This window comes from Cetorhinus maximus, chromosome 1, assembly GCF_964194155.1.
Source record: "Cetorhinus maximus chromosome 1, sCetMax3.hap1.1, whole genome shotgun sequence".
Taxonomy (NCBI): domain Eukaryota; kingdom Metazoa; phylum Chordata; class Chondrichthyes; order Lamniformes; family Cetorhinidae; genus Cetorhinus; species Cetorhinus maximus.
In genome coordinates, this window is record NC_135879.1 from 58,982,215 (window position 1) to 59,003,925 (window position 21,711).

At 47.0% G+C, this 21,711-nt stretch overlaps 1 protein-coding gene across 1 annotated transcript; it reads left to right on the top strand.

The window, feature by feature from the left end:
• Positions 1–20,756: 20,756 nt before the first annotated feature.
• On the top strand, positions 20,757–21,131 carry LOC144684298 (histone H2B-like). The gene has a single exon (XM_078547957.1). The coding sequence runs from the start codon at positions 20,757–20,759 to the stop codon at positions 21,129–21,131; it is 375 nt and encodes a 124-aa protein (XP_078404083.1).
• Positions 21,132–21,711: the final 580 nt, after the last annotated feature.

Sequence of the window (21,711 nt, forward strand, 5' to 3'; positions counted from 1 at the left end):
AAAGTTGTGGATGGGGTGCCTGATTGGTTAGCAGGCTGCTTTGTCCTGGATAGTGTTGAGCTTTTGTGTTGTTAGAACTGCACTCATCCAGGCAAGTAAACAGTATTCCATCAAATTCCTGATTTGTGCCCTATAGATGGTGGACAGGCTTTGAGGAGTCAGGAGGTGAGTTACTCACTGCAGAATTTCCAGCCTCTGACCAACTCCTGTAGCTACAGTATTTATATGGCTGGTCCGGTTCAGCTTCTGTTCAATTGTGGACCCCAGCTGATGATGGGGGTTCAGCGATGATAGCGCTATTGAATGTGAAGGGCGGGAGGAATGGTTACACACTCTCTTGTTGTAGGTGATCATGGCCTGGCACTTGTGTGGTGTGAATGTGACTTTTCACTTATCAGTCCAAGCCTGAACATTGTCCAGACCTTGCTGCGTGCAGACATGTTTCAATGTCTGAGCAGTTGTGAATGGTTTGGAATATTGTGCAATCACCAGCGAACATCTCCACTTCTGACCTTATGATGGAGGGAAGGTCATTGATGAAGAAGCTAAAGATAGTTGGACACTACCCTGAGGAACTCCTGCAGTGACTGGCCTCCAATAACCACAATCATCTGGCCTACTGCATTCGCTGCTCCCAATGTGATCTCCTCTACGTTGGTGAGACCAAACGCAGACTGGGTGACCGCTTTGCGGAACACCTTTAGTCTGTCTGCAAGCATGACCCAGACATTCCAGTCACTTGCCATTTCAACACTCTACCCTGCTCTCATACCCACATGTCCATCCTTGGCCTGCTGCAATGTTCCAGTAAAGCTCAACGCAAACTGGAGGAACAGCACCTCATCTTCCGATTAGGCACTTTACAGCCTACCAAACTTAACATTGAGTTCAAGAACTTCAGACCATTAGCTCTCTCCTCCATCCTCATCCTTTTTTATCCCCCTTTTCAATATTCATTTTTATTTTATTTTTATATTTTTTTATCCACTTATTTTTATTTTTATTTATTTTCATTTTTATTCATTTTTTAATCCCCACCTTTTATCCTATTTTCAATCTTTTTTCCCCACCACCGTCCCCTCCCCCCACCCCACCCCCATGAGGGCCAACTGTCACTTGTTCATGTTGTTCTTTTCAGAGTGCTTACCCTTATCCTGCTATTATCACGTTCTGCTTTCTTACCCTAATACCACTATCAGCACCTCCTTTCATCCTTACCACTACCGTTAACACCCACTTTGTCCTTTTGTCTATGACATCTTTGTCAATCTCTCCTTTGCCCCCATCTATCGCTGGCCTGCTTTCTAGCTTCACCTGCTCCTCCCCCCTGAACAGTATAAATTTCATCACATTTTTACTTCTTTTTAGCACTGAAGAAGGGTCATATGGACTCGAAACATTAACTCTGTTTTTCACTCCACAGATGCTGATGGTACTGCTGAGTTTTTCCAGCATTTTCTGTTTTTACCACAATCATCCTCCTTTGTGCTAGATTTGACTCCAATCGATGAAAAGTTTTCACCTTGATTCCCATTGACTTCAATTTTTCTAGGGCTACTTGAAGCCACGCTTGGTCAAATGTTCCCTTGATGTCAAGGGAAATCACTCTCACCTCATCTCTGGAATTCAATTCTTTTGCCCATGCTTCGGCCAAGACTGTAATAAGGTCTGTAGCTGAGTAGCATTATCGACAACATCTTCCAACACTTTGCTCATGATTGAGATTAGATTGATTGGGCTGTAATTGGGTTTGTCCTGCTTTTTGCAATTTTGCAATTTTACAATTTTGCAATTTTCCGCATTGCCAGGTTGATGCCAGTTTTGTAGCTCTACTGGAACAACTTGGCTAAGGGCACAGCTGGTTCTCTAGCACAAGTCTTCAGCCTTACAGCTGGCATGTTATTGAAGTCCAGAGCCTTTGCTGTGTCCAGTACACTTGACCATTTCTTTATATTACATGGAGTGAATCAGATTGACTGAAAGCTGGCATCTCTGATGCTGGGGACCTCAGGAGGAAGCCGAAATGGATCATCCACTCTGTGCCACTGGCTGAAGGTGGTTACAAATGTTTCAGCCTTGTCTTTTCCACTGATGAGCTGGGGCCCTCCATCATTGTGAATGGGAATGTTTGTGGAGTGTATTTCTGCCGTTCGTTGTTTAATTGTCAACTATCATTCATGACAAGATGTTGCAGGACTGCAGAGTTTTGATCTGATCTGCTGGTTGCGGGATTACTTAGTTCTGTCTATAGCATGCTGCTTCTGCTGTTTAACATGTTTGTAGTCCTGTGTTGTAGTTTCCCCAGGTTGGTACTCATTTTTAGGTGCTGTTTCTGGCATGCTCTCCTACATTCCTTATTGAACCAGGGTTCATCCCTTGGTTTGATGGCAATGGCAGAGTGAGAGATATGCCATGCAATGAGGTTATAGATTATGTTAGAATACAATTCCACTGCTGATAATGACCCACATTGCTTCATGGAGGCCTGGTGTTGACCTGCTAGATCTGATATGATTTAGCATGGTGGTAGCGTCACGTAGCATAATGGAGATATCCTCAATGTGAAGATGGAACATCATCTCCACAGTACTGGATTGATCATTTTTACCGATGCTGCCATGGATACTTGGGTCTGATTGAAAAATGTGATTAGGTGAGTATGACTCTGCCAGGCTGTTGCTTGACTAATCTGCGGGACAGTTCTCCAAATTTTGGCCCAGGTTCCTAGATGTAAGTGTTAAGTTAGTAGTGCTTGTTTTCTTTAATATTTTTATACATATAATAAAGTTTATTTTTGTTTAGAAACATGAAATCTTGTAGCATAGTTCTTTCAGTTAATTACTGGGTGTTTGGATTTCTCTTTAAATGCTAATAGCACCTACTGGGGTTGGAACAAGATTGGATTAGTTAAATTAAATGAATTTCCACTGTTGCCATGGTGGGATTTGAACACATACCACCAGCACATTAGCCCAGGCTTACTAATTCATAAACTTTACCACTACAGTACTATCCCCATTTGTGATCAGAGTGTTTGAAACACAGGAGGCAATAGCTATATAACCTTATTTTCCATACTGTCCTCTCAAATGTATTTAGATATTGTGCATTGTACCACCAGGTTGTAAAATCCTTGTAATTATTTTAAACAAAATTTCACTGACACCTGGAAGGCCAAAGGTGAAGCCTTGATGCTATTTTGTTCTTCCTTTTCTTCTGGCTCTGCAATTAGGGAGGAAATAGCTCTTTTAAACATCTTGAACCATGTGATATCACCTCCTTCCTACTATACAACATTACTATTGTCCAAATTTACTTTTTAGAAGTTTGGAGTATGAAACTGTGTACCACATTCCCAAATAGAATTTATTTTCAGTAGTGTTGCTGCAGAAAAGTATCCTTTACATTGCCATTGGCAGTGCTATAATTGGTGAAAATATCCCTGCACCTCTGCAATTTTGATATTTTATTCCTTGCTTGTAAAGCAAATGAAGTAGTTGTTACTGAAATCTTGACTCAGCCTCATGTGCTCAAAATCATTTGAAACTCCCATCTTTCATTCTTACCCAACAGCCTATTTCCTCATGGTATAAAATCTGCAGCAAACTATTACTATCTGCAAGCATTCTTGTAGTTTGGCAGTGATGAATTTATCGTTGCTGTTGTCTGTAATTTTCAGCATATCATACTTTCTTCACTTCCTCAATCATTTTTCAGTTGTGAATTTTATTTTTCTAGCCAAACAAAGAACTTCCTATTCAGATGGATTCCTCTCCTTCTGAACCAAGACAAGCTGCTTTCTCAACCAATTCACTTTTTTTCCCTTCTTAACTCCTTAGTGATATGCTCCTCAGTCACAACTCTGCCCAAATGACTGAATTTAGTGCAGCTGTTCATTACATGGATATGTCTAGACAGATTATCCCAGCATGTCTGAGATGTTGATGCTTGGTTCCTTGCTTATAAAGCCAATGAGCTATGAGAACCAGTGCCTCCTCCACATTTATTTCAAATAGATGGGTGTACACCTCCTTTCAGCTGACATAGAACAGCATTGTTGTGGCTGTGGGCTGCCATACCAGTCCATCAACACCCTCTTTCCCCTCTTACCCAACCAAAGGCTGAAGTTAGACAATCTAGACATAAGGAAATGGGGTAAGCAAACAGAAAAAGGAAAAATATAAACTAAATATCCAGACAATTATATTGCCTTCACTGTCATCCATTTTTCTGAGTATATTTAAATAATAATGAAGAAACACATGTACTCTATTGGGGAATACAGATACCTGCATAAACATTAGGGGATTGAAACTTAAATTGTATGTGCTAAAGCTTCCTGTTTATTGCTATGCTTTGCTAGCTGATCCTGAACTGAAATTGCCAAATTGAATGCATTTTTATAAATTCAAAATGCTAACACGGAGTCATCAAGGGCATCATAGAATATAATTTGACAGTTTAAATAAAATCAGGAAATCTGAATTACTATTGAACTTAAAATCCTTATACTCATCTCCAAATCCTGACAAAGCCTCCCCCCACCCTTTCTCTGCAATATCCTCCAGCCTCATACCCGCACCCCCCCACCCCAGCCCCCCCTCAACACCCTTTGGTTCTCTGACTGTGCCCTTCTAAGAATCCCACCCTCTTCTCAAACGTCTGTTGGTGCAAATCTAATAGCTGCCTCTGCCATTGTCTTTTGAACCCCTCCCGTAACCACTCTGACCCTTCATTTCTCCTTATGCTTCTAAAATCCACCTGAACAATACATTTTTCAGCTACTTCTCCATGGCTGAGCATCTGTTCTTTATTTATTTTTTGTCGCCTCCTCCGGACATTTAATATGTTGAATTCATTTTCTAAATGAAAATGTTTTTGCTGCTCATTTCTATTACATATTACAAAATCTTTGGGGATGAAAATATCAAAGTAACTTTAAAGTAAAATAGTAAAAGTAATTTCGAAGGTCATACAATATGTTTGAAAATACCACGATTAGTTTTTCTCCTCAGTGCAGCAGTTATTTTTGTTGACCATGCATGTGGACAATAGAAAAAATTTTAAACTTTTTCTTTTCTCAACAATTCTTGTCAGAATTTCCTTTTTCTTTTTCTATCTTGGCTTGTGCTTTTCTTTACTCCATTTTTTTGTTATAGGAACTCTTTTGTTGGTTTGCCCCACGTGAATATTTCTACAATGAAGAGAAGTAAATGCTACAAATAGGAACTAAAAAAATCCCATGCCCTCAGCAGCTGAACTGAGACACAATTCTGCCAGAGGGGTACAAGTTGGAGCAGAACTAGGATATGTTGGATTCCTGCCCCAGTGATAACAAGATGAAAAATTGTGCTCAAGGGAGCATGTTGCTTCTTAGACACCCCTCCATAATGTTATCCAGAATCTTTCCGGCGCATTTAGGACCTCCTGGGTTACCCCGGCAACCCTGCGCAGCTTACCCTTAAGAGGCCCAGCAGAACCTACCCCTGATGAACATTCCACAATGTGGACTTACTGGGAACTCTAAGATGATAAAAAAAAAACAAAATTAATTGAACCCAGAGGATTTGGTAATATTAGCAAAGTCGTTCTTCTGAGGGACATGTTAAAAATTTGTGGTCAAATTCAGGCAGATATCTGATTAAAGGGATTCAACCTTGGAATTGTGGGAAAAATAGGCATGAATTTTAAAGGTCACAAACATTCAAGGACTTTGGAGAGATAAAGGGAAATTGGAGATGGGGCTGTAGTTTGCAAGGACAGAGGGATCAAAGACAAGTATTTTGAGGAGGTGGGTGGCAGATTTAAAGGGAACGGTGCCTGAGAATTGGAACCCAGTTAACTATATCACAACCCTTATCAAAGTCACAAATGACATCCTTTATAACTCTGACTGTGGAAACTACCCCTTCTCATATTTCTCAATCTGTCTACAGCTTTTGAGATATTTGACCACATCATCCTCCTCCACGCTTCTCATCCATTGTCCTGCTATGTGGCACTGACCTTGGCTTGTTCTAATCTTATCTAACCACAGTTGAACCCAGACTATAATTTGCAATGGCTTCTCTTCCAGCACCCACACCATTACCTCTGGAGCTTCCTCATATTTTTCATCTGCATGCTGTCCCTTGGAAACATCATCTGAAAACACGTTACATTCCACACATTCGCTAATGATACCCAGTTCTACCTCACCAACACCTCTCTAGACCTCTCCACTGTCTCTGATTTGTCATATTGCTTGTTCGATATCCAGTTCTGATTGAGCAGAAATTTCTTCCAATTAAGTATTGGGAGAACCAAAACTATTATCTTTGTTCCCTAGCCACTGACTCCATCCCTCACCCTGGTCAGTGCCTGAGGCCAAATGAGGCCTTTTACAACTTTGTTATCATATTTGACCCTGAGATGAGCTTCCAACTCCATAGCCCCCACTCTAACATTAAGACCACCAACTTCCATCTCTGCCCCTGCCTCAGGTCATCTGCCGCTGAAACCCGATTCTAAAGCTGTCTTGACCAGTCTTCCATTGTGCACCCTCCTTAAACTGAAACACGTCCAAAACTCTGCTGCCCATATCCTAACTGACACCAAGGGCTCAAGATTTAGGTCCCACTGAGGTGTGTGTCTCTACACAAGTGGAGGGTGTGGGTAAATGCTGTGATGGGTCTTCCAGGCTGCTGATTTCCAGCTCGTCAGTGGATGAGGAGTCCCCTTGGTTAGAGGTGAGGATGTGGATGGAACTGAGGGACTGGCTGGCTGAAGGTGTTGTTCGCTTGGCAGAGCTCCCTGTGAGCCAAAGTAGAGATAATTAGTGCATGGCAGCAGAGTCAAAAGCAGGAGAGAGAGAACTCACAGTTGCATTGAGAGAGGGATGACATGCTGCAGGATCCTCACGAGCCACTGGCATGGCCCATGTCCTCACCAGTCAGTGCGATGGCACGCTCCTCAAAGTGAGTGAGGGGCCTAATGTGGGCCACTCCATCCCAGGTTGGGACCTCTCTCTGCTGATGTGAGCCAGCTTCTCCTGCATGAAAACAGATTTAGACAGTGTGAGCAGGACACATGGCACTGCATGGAATGTTTGTGTGGTGAGTGGAGCCATGGAGGATGTGAGCTTGGGAGGATATGAACTGAAGTAGATGTGAGGGTGTGTGTGAGAGTTAGTGGTGTTGTCCCTTGAGCTGTGAGATCCCCGTGGATGTGTGATGGGTTTGTGGGTGCGTGAGTTGAGAGCGATGAGGAGAGTGACTTACCCTGGTGGAAGGGATAAGACCATTCATCCTGTTGCAGCACTGGGTGGCTGTCCTCTTTTGTAGGGCATTGACACTGACCACCACTGTCACCGCCTCCCATTCTGGATTGGTGATGCTGCTGCCCCTCCTATGGTCAGAGTGCGGGTAGAGGACATCACAGCCGGCACCCACGGCGTCCAAAGGCACTCGAGGGGTGGGTCCCTAAACCAAGGTGGGGGGATGCAGTCTTTTTGCCTTTTGGGGCCAGACTGTCTTCTGTGCAGCAGTCCTGGGCTGGAAACACTGAGAGGTATGCGTGCAGCTGCACTTAAATGTGGCACCCGGCATGATGAAGTGGTGAGGTGACAGCGTGTTGGGCAAATGAGAGCCTGCCCGCCATCTAAACAGCGTGTTTCCCGGGAATGTATAATTAATGTGGGGGATTTGAGACAATATGGCGTGAGAAGCCATTGCGGCCAGTAGGTAAAACATTGTTTTTCCTGCCTGCTACCGCACTTAGTGCAAATCTGGGATGATTCCACCCCAAATCCCATTCACCCATCACCCTTGTGCTCACTGACTTACTCTGGCTCCCAGTCGAACAATGCTTCGATTTAAAAAATTTTATCTTTGTTTTCAAATCTCTCCATTGCCTGACACCCTCCCCATCTCTGTAATTTCCTCCAGCCCTACAATCCTTGAGATATCTGTACTCATCTAACTCTGGCCTCTTGCACATTGCCAATTTAAATCTCCCCGTGCCTTAGGCCACTTTGGTCCTCGGCTCTAGAATTCTCTTCCTAAACCTCCCAGCCACTCTACCTCTCCCTCCTCAAATAAAAGGCTCTTTAAAATCTTTGTCTTACACCAAGCTTTTGGTCATTCACTCTAATATCTTCCTATGTGGCTTGTGTAAATTTTACCTGATAATACTACTATGAAGTGCCTTGAGACTTTTTAACTAAATTAAAATTGCTACATAAATACAAGTTGTTGTTGTTTGGCTTGATTCAAACCTCAGGTGCCCTCTGAAAGTGGCAGGGTACAGCACTGGGTTCTGATTCCTCAGCAGGGTGTTAGTTACACCGCTACAGACACGAGCATCTGCCCTAAATATTCCAATGGCCCCCATCTCTGAGATTTAGAACGACATTGGTGACATATCAAAGCAGCAAATGCAGGTGCCTCTTCACTAGAAAGGTTTATGTGATTTTAAGGCTGAGATATTTTCCACGCGGCTCAAACCTGCAAAAAACTAGAGCTTCCTTTACCCAGTTTATACTGCCCTGGGAATCCTATTTGAAATTTGAGAGCCGCAGGCAAATTTCTAACCCAGAGGCAGACAGACCCTGGAGTGATAGGCGAGAATATAGATAAAAGTGGGAGCTGATTCCAACCTGGACTAAGGATGGATGGAGTCAGAAAAGTCGGAGTTAAGTTAAACTTGGGACTGAAATGGCTGCACAAAACAGTGCTACCTGTTACTGAACCAAATAAATAAAACAGAACCTGTGAGGAAGGTTGGATCCATGATTGTGTGATGTATTCTGAAACGATGCAACTGGTCCTGTGCAGAGAGAGATTGACCCATGCGTTATATTTAGATCTTTGTTCACTCTTCATAGAATAGTTAACATTGCAATCTTAAATTCTCCTTCCAGATTCCCTGAATTCAAGCTTTGTGACCTCGTTTCCCAACTGTAGTCTAATAGGCCTCAAGCTGAATCCTGGTTTCAAAGATAATTCATTTTTTGTGGCTTCTAAATGCACTGTATTTCAGAGTTGTCTATACCTCCCCCCACAAAATACATAAGTCTTTATGTTGTGAGCCACATGGCAGTGAGGCATTAACTTTCTTTCTGGATGACCCATTTAAAAAAGAAAAGTTAATATGGAATAGTAATGTGGCTTCAATTCTTCCTTTTGCAAATGAAAATGGAAAACAGATGTTTTTGATGAAAGTAAATAATTGATCTAGTAGATTGCAGCTGCAAAGTATATGCTATTAGTTAGTCAGTGGTTATCAATACTTCTGTCCATAATCCAGACCAAGCATTATGTCAGCACTGCTAAACAGACCAAAGATTCCAGCAACAGATGGTGGAGTGTTGGGGAAGGGGTAGGAAAATGGGACATTGGGAGCTGAAACCTGGTGGGGCAACAGAATATAAAAAATTGCTACTGTTCAAAAGAATGACAGCAGCACTTGAGGAAGCAGGCAACCTGGGTGAGAAGGATACACATCGAAGTGAAGAGCAGCAAACCTCAGGGGTCAGGACTAGCCTGCCTTTATAACACAGATTCAGAACAGTTGCAAAGGATTACTTGGGTCAGGGACCAAAGAATTGCCAAAAATGTAGCATGCCCTTTGTGGCGGGCAGTGGTTATAGCACTGAGTGCTAACTCAGAACCCCTTTGTAGTCCATGAAAATGTTTAATGACCTCAGTAGTTTGGCCAAGGTAAGCAACCTGCACCCCCAACCTTTCTCTGCATTCTCTTCATGTGTTGGGCATTCCTTCATTTATTGGGCGGAATCTTTCAGTCCCGCCAATAGCAGGAAGTTTGGTGGGTGGGGGAACTTAATTTGGCATGAGGCAAAAAATCAGTTTTCCGACAGCAGTATAAACTTTAGGAATTAAGTTCTTGAGACTTTAAAGGTGGGTCAAGTTTCCTGACGAACATTGTCTGGAAGACTTTTTTGCATGTATTAGCATGTCATGCATGCTCATTAAAAGGCCACTTGGCCAAGATTAAGTTCACCCTCCAAACTAAGTTCCCCACCAGTGATAATGTTCACATTCACAACTGCACATAAGTGGCATGTACTTGGCAAGGTAAACTTCTTCCTGATTAATGGTGAGTTACCCCTCCATTTTCCTATTTGGGTTGTGACTGTAAACGCCAGCCTATGTTTGAGACCAGGTGGTGCCAGTACATGTTGCATGGAAGATGACCAAGGAAGGGAGGTAGGGTAGCAGGGAAGAGTGGAGCAATGGCCGGGCAAAGATCAAAGGGATAATGCAGACTGTCCGGGTCCCTTTAAATATGACACCTGGACCTTCAACCCCATGCGGTAATGGCAGGGACAGAGACTCCCTGCTTGCCCCCGCCATGAGAATTGGTGAGCTCCTCACGAACGTAAATTTAATTAACTGAACAGCGCAAGATCGCATGTGGTCAGCCGTCCCATCATCCCCAGTGGAAATCACTCCCACTTTCACACCCGCCATCGAACTTAGACTCCAGAACGGAAGATTCTGGCCTTTACTTCAAAGTGCCGGAGGAGTAAGATGTGGAAGTCAGATCTCACACTTATTTTCCAAGGAGTATGTGGCCATATTCTTCATACTGGAATGATTACTTTGTACTTATTTACAGTAAAATCCCAATGAGTCAAATCCCAGGGGAACTGCCCACAAATTCGTGTTAAGCGGAGATTCATGATAGCTGAGGAGGCCCCATTCCCCATGAATGCGCCTCTATGTAACCTGAAAGGCCTATAAATGCTGTCTATGTCATAAATAACAGATTCAAATTCTAAATGAAAAGACAGTAAAGCAGTAAATGTGTGAAAAAGCCTTTACTCAATTTGTCCATACCACACAACGGTCTGATCTTGCAAAAGACCAGAGCTTTGCATTGAAAAATGTGAGGGGTTAGCTCTAGAAAAACTACATAATCTTTTCCTGCTTAGTGTGCTGTCTTCGGACATGCATGATACAGACTACCATGTCACCAATCTATTCAAACATGTTTTTGGTGTTTTCGTGCTGCAGTGCAAAATCCCGGGGCATCTCTACAACCTTAGTGACATTGACTAGGGAGATAGGAGAGCAAGTGGGTGGGCATTCAACAGGCTCTTCAGCCTCCTCAGGCTCCTCAGTTGAAGGACACACTGCAGCTACACTGGCATCACCTGTCAGTTCTGCCTTGCAGTGTACAGCATCATCCACCTACTCCTAAGTTTCCATGGTTGTTTCTGTTGGAATTTCAATGTCAGTCTCCCACAGGTGAGGGAAAAGTGCCTTGCAATGAGGTTAGATGCCCTCACCCTGCTCCTCCTCGTTCTCATGGTGAACAAATTTGATGATGGAATCTCCCACTCCTTCATGATGTCTATTTTCTGCTTCAATCCGCGGTTTGTCACTTGCTATATTAACTTTACTTTCTCTCCGATCAACAACGCTTTTAACTTTCTCACAGGCTTAGCCACACTCCTAGGCTTTGCACAACCTTTCACAGGGAGATCTCAATGTCAAATGATGGCATGCTCAATGCTCTATGATTTTGCGCTCTTGTGTGGTCTAACTCCACTCTGATTGGTCGACGTGGTCATATGACAAGCTTAGGCTAGTTTGGCTAATCCAGAGTTACCTGTGCAGAATATTGGTTTATTATGGACATCATTCTATGAGATTTGCTATTCTGTCTGCGGGTTGGTTGATGATTTTGGCAGGACCAGAATTTCGTGTCATCTGAGTTTGAATCATTGTGATTTCACTGCATATTGAAGTTCATTTGCAATTGCATGAATTTATATTGCAAGTTTCACAACTAGCATCCAAAAGTAACTCACAGTCAATGAAGTACTTTCGAAGTGTTGTAATGATAGGAAATGGAGCAGTCAAAATGTGTACAGCAAGGTCCCACAAATGGCAGTGAGATAATAATTGGCCAGGTAGTCTGTTTTACTGAAGTTGGTTGAGGGACAAAAATTGGACAGGGCACCTGCTCTTTTTTGAATTGTGCCATGGGATCTATTACATACACTTGAAGGAGCAAACAGGGTCTCGATCGAACATTTCATCTGAAAGATGGCACATCTGACAATGCAGCACTCACTCAGTACTGCCATAGTACACTGAGGTGTCAGCATAGATTACATTTTTTTTTGAAAAATATACTTTATTCATAAAATATCTGGAAGAACATTCCAAAACATTTCAAAATCACCATCACAAAAGTACAATCAGATTCAACCTTTACACATGGATCACAAGGTGCATGAATACAATCAATGAATATTACAATCATTTCAATATGGTCAATGCAGACAATCAGACAATGGTATTGGAGTTATCAATATACATCATGTTGCACTCTGAGGTGCTTCAATACAATTATAATACAATTAGTATTCACTGCATACATTCATTTTGAGCTGTACAGTCCTAGGGGCTCTAAACAGTTCCCCGCCCCTCGGTGCATTGTGACAGAAAGGTCTTAGACAGTGACCTTTCCCCATTGCGCCTTTGCGGCGGCTGCCCCAAGCTTTAGTGCGTCCCTCCGCACGTAGTCCTGGACTTTGGAATGTGCCAGTCTGCAACACTCGGTCGGAACAACTCTTTGCGCTGGAAGACCAACAAGTTTCGGGCAGACCAAAGAGTGTCTTTCACCGAGTTGATGATCCTCCAGCTGCAGTTGATGTTTGTCTCGGTGTGTGTCCCTGGGAACAGCCCGTAGGGCACAGAGTCCTGTGTCACAGAACTGCTCGGGATGAACCTCGACAGAAACCACTGCATCTCTCTCCAGACTTTCTTTGCAAAGGCACAATCCACAAGGAGGTGAACAACGGTCTCGTCCCCACCACAGCCACCTCAAGGGCAACGTGCGGAGGGGGTGAGACTCCTGGCGTGTAGGAAGGATCTGACGGGGAGGGCCTTTCTCACCACAGCCAGGCTACATCTTGGTGCTTGTTGGAAAGTTCTGGTGATGGGGCATTCTGCCAAATGACTTTGACTGTCTGCTCGGGGAACCATCGCACAGGATCCATCCTCTCCTTTTCCCGCAGGGCCTCTAAGACGTTACGTGCCGACCACTGCTTGATCAACTTGTGGTCAAAGGTGTTTCTCTGCATAAATTTTCCCACGAGGGACAGGTGGTATGGCACGGTCCAACTACTTGCAGTGTTCTGCGGCAGCGTGGCCAGACCCATCCTTCGCAACACCGGGGACAGGTAGAACCTCAGCACATAGTGACACTTGGTGTTTGTGTACCGAGGGTCTACGCACAGCTTGATGCAGCCGCACACAAAGGTGGCCATCAGTATGAGGGCGATGTCGGGCACGTTTTTTCCCCCTTTATCTAGAGGCTTGTACATCGCGTCCCTGTGGACGCGATCCATTTTCGACCTCCAGATAAAGCAAAAGATGGCTCGGGTGATCGCCACCACGCAGGAGTGTGGAATGGGCCAGACCTGCGCCACGTACAGCAACAGCGAGAGTGCCTCACACCTGATGACCAGGTTCTTACCCGCAATGGAGAGGGAGCATCGCTCCCACATGCCCAGTTTCCTTTGTACCATAGACACTCACTCCTTCCGGTTTCTAATGCATGCCCTGGTCCCTCCGAACCATATCCCCAGCACCTTCAGGCCGTCAGCCCTGACGGTGAAAGGGACAAAGGATCGGTCAGCCCAGTTCCCAAAGAACATGGCCTCGCTCTTCCCACGATTTACTTTGGCTCCCAAGGCCAGTTCGAAGTAGTCGCAGATGTGGATCAGTTTGCGCACCGGCAGCGGATCCGATCAGAAGACGGCGACATCATCCATGTACAGGGAAGCTTTGATCTGAGTGCCTCCACTGCCTGGGATTGTCACTCCTCTTATGCCCGGATCCTTCCTGATGGACTCAGCAAAGGGTTCTATGCAACACACAAACAGGACAGGGGAGAAAGGGCAGCCCTGCCTGACTCCAGAATTAATAGGAAAGCTATCTGATTCCCACCCATTGACTGAGAGTATGCTACTGATGTTAGTGTAGAGCAGTTGTATCCAATTGCGAATTCCCTCCCCAAACCCCATTTTGGAGAGCACATCCACCATGTAGGTGTGCGATATTCTGTCAAAGGCCTTCTCCTGATCCAGGCTGATGAGGCAGGTGTCCACACCCCTGTCCTGCACATAGGCGAGGCTGTCAGAGATCTTCCTGCCCGGCACAGCGCAGACCTGGTCAGGGTGGATCACCAATTCCAGAGCGGACTTGACCTGATTGGCGATGACCTTGGACAGAATCTTATAGTCCACATTCAAAAGTGAAATGGGTCGCCAATTTCTAATTTCCTCCCTTTCCCCCTTGTGCTTGTAGATGAGGGTGATGATGCCTTTCCTCATGGATTCTGACATACTACCGGCCAGGAGCATACTCTCGTACACTCCTAGTAGGTCTGGGCCGATCCAGTCCCACAGAGCCGAATAGAACTCTGCCGGCAAGCCATCGCTTCCGGGAGTTTTACTCTTCTCAAAGGATTCAAAGGCCTTAGTCAGTTCGTCAGGAGTTAGCAGTTTGTCCAGGTTCTCCCATGTACTGTTGTCTAAGACCTCCGTGATAGAGGACAGGAAGGACTGGGAGGCCGTGTTGTCTGTGGGCTTCACGTCATACCATCCAGCATTAAAGGATTTGCTGATCTTCAAAATGTCGGACTGCGATGACTTTACTGAGCCGTCTTCTTCCTTCAGGCTGCTGATCACAGAGCGCTCTCTGTGTACCTTTTGGAAGAAGAAACATGAGCACATCTCATCCTGCTCCACGGAGCGGACTCTGGAGCGGAAGATGATCTTGGAGGCCTCCGAGGCAAAGAGCGAGGCTTGCTGGCTCTTCACCTCTTGGAGTTCCTCCTTGACATCAACCCCCATCGACTGCAGCCAGAGCAGATTCTGCATATTTTTCTGGAGTCGGGACATTTCCCTCTGTTCCTTTCTAGCTTTCTGAGCGTCTTTGAGGATGAAAAACCTCTTGATGTTTCCCTTGATCGCTTCCCACCAGTGTGTCAGGGACTCAAAGAGGGGTTTCATGGTTCTCCAACCTTTGTAATCCCGCTTGAGCTCCTCAATGTTCTCTGGGGTCAGCAGTTGCTCGTTTAGCTTCCATGCCCCCCTGCCCACCCTCTGGTCTTCCTCTAAGTGACAGTCAGCCGGTAGGAGACAGTAGTCAGAGAAGAACACCGGCTTGACGTCGGTGGATCTCACTGCGAACGCACGGGACACAAACAGGAAGTCTATCCTGGAACGGATGGACCCGTCTGGCTGTGACCAGGTGTATCTACGCTGTGCTCCATCTGCAGGGTTGCTGAAGATGTCGTGCAGCTTGGCATCCTTGACTGTTTCCATCATGGATCTGGACATAGCGTCCAATCTGCTGTCGACCCTGCCGGATCGTCCAGCTGCATCGATGATACAGTTGAAGTCAATGCCCAGAATGACCAGCCTGGAGGTCACCAGCAGCAGTGGGAGCTGCTGAAAGACCGCCAGCTGCTCGCCCTTATGTGCCAGGGCGTACACGTTAATTAATCGGAGTGGACCATTCTTGTACATTACGTCTGCTACGAGGAGGCGCCCACCCACCACCTCCTTAGCTTCGGAGACGGTGAAGTTGCCACCCCGCAGCAGAATACCCAGGCCGGAGGAACGAGAGTCGTTTCCTCCCGACCAGATCAATGGCCCATGGGACCACCATCGTGACCATTGCCTGTAGGAGCTGAGGTGCAGTATCGCACACTCCTGCAGAAACAACAGGTCAGCTTTGACCTTGGCAAGGTAGTCCAAGGTCGCAACACATCGCGTAGTATATTCAATGCTACGCACATTTATGGATACAATCTTTACACCCATTTTAAAGCATTTAGTCTCTTACCAAATCTGTTGTCTTTGAGGGTTCCAGAACTTTGGTCTGCTCCTGCATACCCATAGTGTTCACAAATTGCCTCACTTTGGATGGGCTGAGGAAACTGTCCTGAACCATTCCATTGGAGATGTTCCGCTCAGGTGGCATCTGAGGGTTCGTGCAAGGAACGAGGTTTGAAATGTCCTCTGTTGGAGATGTCTCTCTGATCCTCTCCCCCTCTGGAGCGTTGCTGCTCCTGGCTTCCCGGAGCTGGGGTGTGCTGAGCGCTTCACTGCTCCCAGATTCCTGGGGCTGGGGTGCGCTGGCCTCTTCAGGTTGTGGGCAAAGTTGGGGTGCGCTGGTCTCCTCATTGTCTCCAATGTTCTGGAGCTCGGGTGTCTCGTCCTCCAACTTCCTAGAGCTTTGCCGCTTCTTCTGTAGGTGCCGCCTTTGCACTTCTTCGTCCGAACAGCAGCTGCCCTTGTCATCCGTGTCAGATGGGAGACGCCTCTTGCCACTTGTCTGGGAAGTAGCTTGGTCCCTTCTTAGCCCGTTCTTCCTTTTGGCTCTCTTCACCAGCTGCCACTCCCCCTGCCAATTTTCTGCTGCTTCCTCCTCCATTGATTCGCTCTCCTGAGGAGTGGGAGGTTCAGGGGGCAGTGCTGTTGATTGGCTGTCTGCTGCCTCATTCTTTTCCTCCACCTTGTCTCTCTCTGTGCCCTCCTTTGTCCGTTGTTCTCCCTGGGTGCTTTGGTGGTTGGAGTGTTGCAAGTGTCCTTGGAAGTAGTGACATGAAGCATTTCATCTGCTTCCCCCTCATTGGCTTTGGCTGCCTGTGCATAAGTGAGGCAGTGTTTGGGGCAGGTCCTGTAGAAGTGGCCTGCCTCGCTACACAGGCTGCAGCACTTAGTCTGTTTGTAGTCCTTTGTCTGGTGCCCTTCCTGTTTGCAGTTCTTGCACAGGGCAGTGCTGCAGTTGGCCGCCACATGACCAGACTTGCCGCATGAGCGACAAAGTTTGGGCTGCCCAGCGTAGACAAGGCAGCCACGGCTTCCCCCGATAGCAAAGCTGGAAGGAGGGTGGAAGATGGCTCCCTTACCATCGGTCTTGAGCCTTAACCTGGCATTTGCATGTCCAAATCCTTAAGGCGTCCCTAACCTCAGTGCAGCTCCCAGCCTTGTCGACGTACCTGGCGAAGAAGGTGAACATGTCGGCGACAGGGATGTTGGGGGTGTAGAGATGCACTGTCACCACACGTTCCCGTTGCAACGGCAGAGCAAAGAGCGGCTCCACCGTCAGGATCTTCATCTCCAGCTGGTCTCTCTTCTCCTCGAACACCTTCAGGAACTTGACGCAAGCTGCCACACTCCTGAAAGTCACGTCGAAAAATCCAGCGCTGGGGAAAACTTGCAGGGAGTAGATCTCCTCCGCTTCAAATCCACACGCTTTCAACAGGATCCACTTGAGGAAGAAGGCCCGATCCATGGGTGCTCCTCCTTCGCTGTCCTTCACCATCACCTGAATGGTGTTATGTACCCCATGGTATGGGGCTCGACTGGTTATAGCCATCACTTCACAACTACACTTGATCTTAGCTCAACTGTCTAGCGTGAAGTTTGAACCCTCCTGACTCAGTTTTTGGCAGGATACAGGACCCAAGTTTAGAAACAAAGAACACTTTTAGGTCCAATTCCACAGTACAGGCACAAAGGCATTCTTTCCCCTCATCTATCACCTTGATGTAGCACCAGATTACGTTTAATAGCACACAGAGCTGTACATGGAAGTAAAATAAAATACCTGTTGTAAATATGCATATATGCAGTAAAACCAATTTATGATGTAAAGTTCACAGTAAAGTTAAAAGCTAAAGGTTTTTTATGCTTTTATGTTTGAGAGGATGTTTGCAGCTCAATTTGTAATAAGGGGCACAGTTCCTTTTATACCTTTTCCTTGAAATATTGGGCGGAATTCTCCATGTCAGCAGCGTGAGCAGCAATATCGCGAGAAGGGCAAAAACCGGTTTCACAATGTCGTGAAACCAGTTTGCAATAGTCCACTCAGCCCGTCAATGGTGGACTGTGTTTCCTGCCATCAGACGTTGGGAACCTCATTGTAATACATCTGCATAGCCTTATAAGGCCAGCCCACCAGAATCATCCCCCTGACCCCCACTGGATCGTCCCCCCAAGTTGGCGTGACTGCACGTTGAGCAGCGCTTGCGAGGGTCACCTGTTGGACTTCAAGGTTGAGGCGACTTGAGGGGGAGGGGGTAAGGGCTGCCCTGTAGTTGAAGGTAGTGCACAAGCACGTGCAGGGTGGGGTGGAGGGTAGCGGCCACGCATTAAGGAAACCTTGTATAAAATTATCATTCTTCTGCAGTTGAGACAGTTCAGGCGCAACCACATTGACATATGTGGAGTCGGGTCTTTAGATTATCTGTCCACTCGAGCAACGCAGAGGCATGAAAGTGCCACCAAGTTATCCAGAGCTTTTCATCCCTTGGGCACAGAGTGCAAACTAATAAATATTTTATTGGACTGCAGAACACTTAGATGACTGGGTACATTGTACAATCTCTTTGCTAAAGCTGGCCATGGAGCAGCCACTGGGGGAGGCGCTCACAGCCCCTTGCAATGTCATGAGTCTGGTTTGGACCAGTCTCCCCCATGGTTCAAGCTAACAGTGCAGCCTTGCCGTGCAAGTTAGGAGAACGCCTGCGCCTGAGCTGAGAGCACAGCATGCAGTCCAATGGGCGAAGCTGCTGCCAATCGGTCAGGCGGAGTGGGGCGGAGGAGGGTGGGGTTTCGGGCAGCCATGCAGTGCATTAATCTTGGGCCATCCTAGTGGTGACCAGCACACTCTGGAATGTGTTAAGGGGCCTTCAGATAACCAGGAGAGGTTCTTATTGCACCCAAGATAACCCACCTGTCTCCCTCTTTCATCCTGCAGGAGGAATACATCACAATCATGGAGCCTGGTGACCTAGCTGTATGCCTCGTGGCGTAGAGAGAGTGAAGATGTTGGAGAACAGAGTGACTGAGGAGCAGCACTCTCAGGAAGAAGGGGTGGCTGAGGCTCCCGCACACGCCACCAAAGAGCCACAGTGAGCCGTCACTGGTCGGCACCTAGCTAGATCCAAGATCTTTAGGTGCCGCCTTTCATTCCTGCAGATGACCGAGAACCAGTCTTGCCAAAGACTGCGCATGTCCAGGGAACTGGTCGGTCACACCTGCCACCTTCTACATGATTTGGCACCACGGGGACATGGGGGACATCCACTGCCAGTGGCCGTGAAAGTGACCGCGGCGCTCAAATTTTATGCCATTGGCTCCTTTCAGGGCTCCACAGGTGACCTCTGTGGGATATCACAAGCCTCCACCCAAAAATACATCCATGAGGTCACGGATGCCATCATCATGAGGGCACACAACTTTGTGTATTTTGCCCGGGATCAAGAAAGCCAGAATGCAAGAGCAATTCGACTTCCTCAGATCTCAGGTTTCCCATAGGTGCAGGATGCCTTTGACTGTACTCACGTGGTGCTCAGATATCCATGGCAACAAGTGGACAATTATGTCAACCACAAGGGATTCCATTCGCTGAATGTGCAGCTGATATGCGACCACCACAAATGCATCCTGCAGGTCTGCGCACAGTTTCCAGGGTGTGTCCACAACTCCTACATTCTCAGTCGGTCTCAGATCCCTGACGTCTTCCAGGGACCACAGGGGCTGCAGGGTTGGCTCCTCGGGGACAAGGGCTACCCGCAGAGCACATAGCTGATGACACCCGTGCGCCAGCCTCAGACTGCAGCAGAGCGAAGGTACAATGAGGCTCATGCTGCAACTCGCGCTTTGGTGGAGCAAAACCATCGGGAAACTGAGAATGAGGTTCTGGTGTCTGGACCGGTCTGGTGCAGCCCTGGAATATAGTCCACAGAGAGTGTCACGCATCATCATCGCCTGCTGCTCCCTTTACAACCGGAGCTGCAACAGGGAGAGGAGCTGGCTGAGGAGGAGGTGGAGAAGCTGGAGGTCTCGTCCGATGACGAGGACACCAACAGGGACGAGGTTGAGGAGGTCCTTGAAGGTGACAATGGTGGGGATGAGGCCCCACTGGCTAGATGAGGCAGGCACACTCGGGAGGCCCTCATAGCTGCTAGATTTGTGGAGGGTGATTATGACATGCAGTGAGGAGACACCATAGATCCTCACATTGCATGTATGAACGTTTGACCCCATTCTGGCTGATGGCAGTGCACATACCCTCTGTGATAATGCTCCTGTCATGGAGATGGAGTGTAGGCCCTAATAGTCACTCGATTCCAGGAGGCTGATGACGACATGCAGTGAGGACACCCCATAGATCTTCACATAGTCTCTGAGAATGTCTGACTGCTGTCTGACCAATGGCAGCTCACTTGCGCTCTGTGATCAAAGTCATACCATAGAGACACAGCCATGAAATTTCAGAAGCACCTGATCCTTTGTCCGCCTTAAGCACCTGACCCCTTCAGGAGCACAGTGTCACTGGATACTGACAAGATGGGGGCCATCCTCACCTTAAAGATGCTGAGAGCACACAGAGCGAATGACAGAACTCTGTGACTCCTTCTCACAACATTCTGGGAGCAATGACAAGCACCATCGAGGTGCAGGCATCAGTAATGTTTCCAGGGAGTGTGAGGCTGGACCATCACTGTGGTCTGAAGGCTGCACAGAGCACAGGGAAGAGGCCCTGGACTGAGACACCTGCCTTTATCTTGTGCAGAAAGGTTTCACATCTGAGTGACAGGACAAGGAGAAACAGGCAGAGAGACATTCTTGGGAGTTTATTTACAATAGTGAACATTATGTACATGCAATTAACACCAACGCCCAGGCTGTGCAACTATTTCCGTGTCTGAAATTGAAGATGGTTGATGAGAAAAAATCAGCTCCAAAGAAGGGAGCCAAGAAAGCCTTAAATAAACCATCAGCAAAGGTCGGCAAGAAGCGGCAAAGGTCGAGGAAGGAGAGTTGCTCCATTTACATCTACAAAGTGATGAAGCAGGTTCAGCCCAACACTGGCATCTCCTCCAAGGTCATGAGCATCATGAACTCATTTGTGAACGATATTTTCGAGCAAATTGCAGGTGACGTTTCCCACCTGGCCCAGTACAACAAACGCAGCACCATCAGCTCCCGGGAGATCCAGGCTGTCATGCGCCTGCTGCCGCCCGGGGAATTGGCCAAGCACACTGTGCCGGAAGGGACAAAGGCAGTGACTAAGCACACCAGCTCCAAGTAAAACTCCACAATGGACTGAAAAAACACCTGATACATCTTCCTGATTGGGCTCAGATGCAGCTCGTTGTTGCCTGAGCTGCAGTTGGGAGTTGCTGCCTGCTGTGGTTGCTCCTACTCTTGCTGCCGCTGTATTGCTGTTACTACGATAACTCCTGTGGTGGTTTTCCCTTCTTTGCTTGAAAGAGGAGGACTGCTGCTTACCAGGGGGTCAGGGAAGAAGAAACAACAAAAGAGCGGACTTTTGAGGACTTTTGCAGACTTTTGTGGACTACTACACCCTGCCGCTGCTGCTGCTGTGGGGCAGGGCCTAGCGAGGCCTTAGAAGCCTGGGAGCAGGAGTTCAGAGAAAGCTGGGAGGTGGGGACCCCACTCCAGCCAGAAGGGGGAGAACTGATACCGTGCCTAAGGTGGGTGCCTGGGGGAAGGAACTGTTGTGTTGGCTGCAGGGGGAGGAAAGGAAAGGAATATCCATTGCAACAAGGGAAGGCTGTAAATGACTGTGCTTTGAACGGGAAACACGATTGGCACCCCTCTTTGCCCTCCCTTGCCTCAGTTGGCCAGTGCTTCCCAGAGCCAGCTGC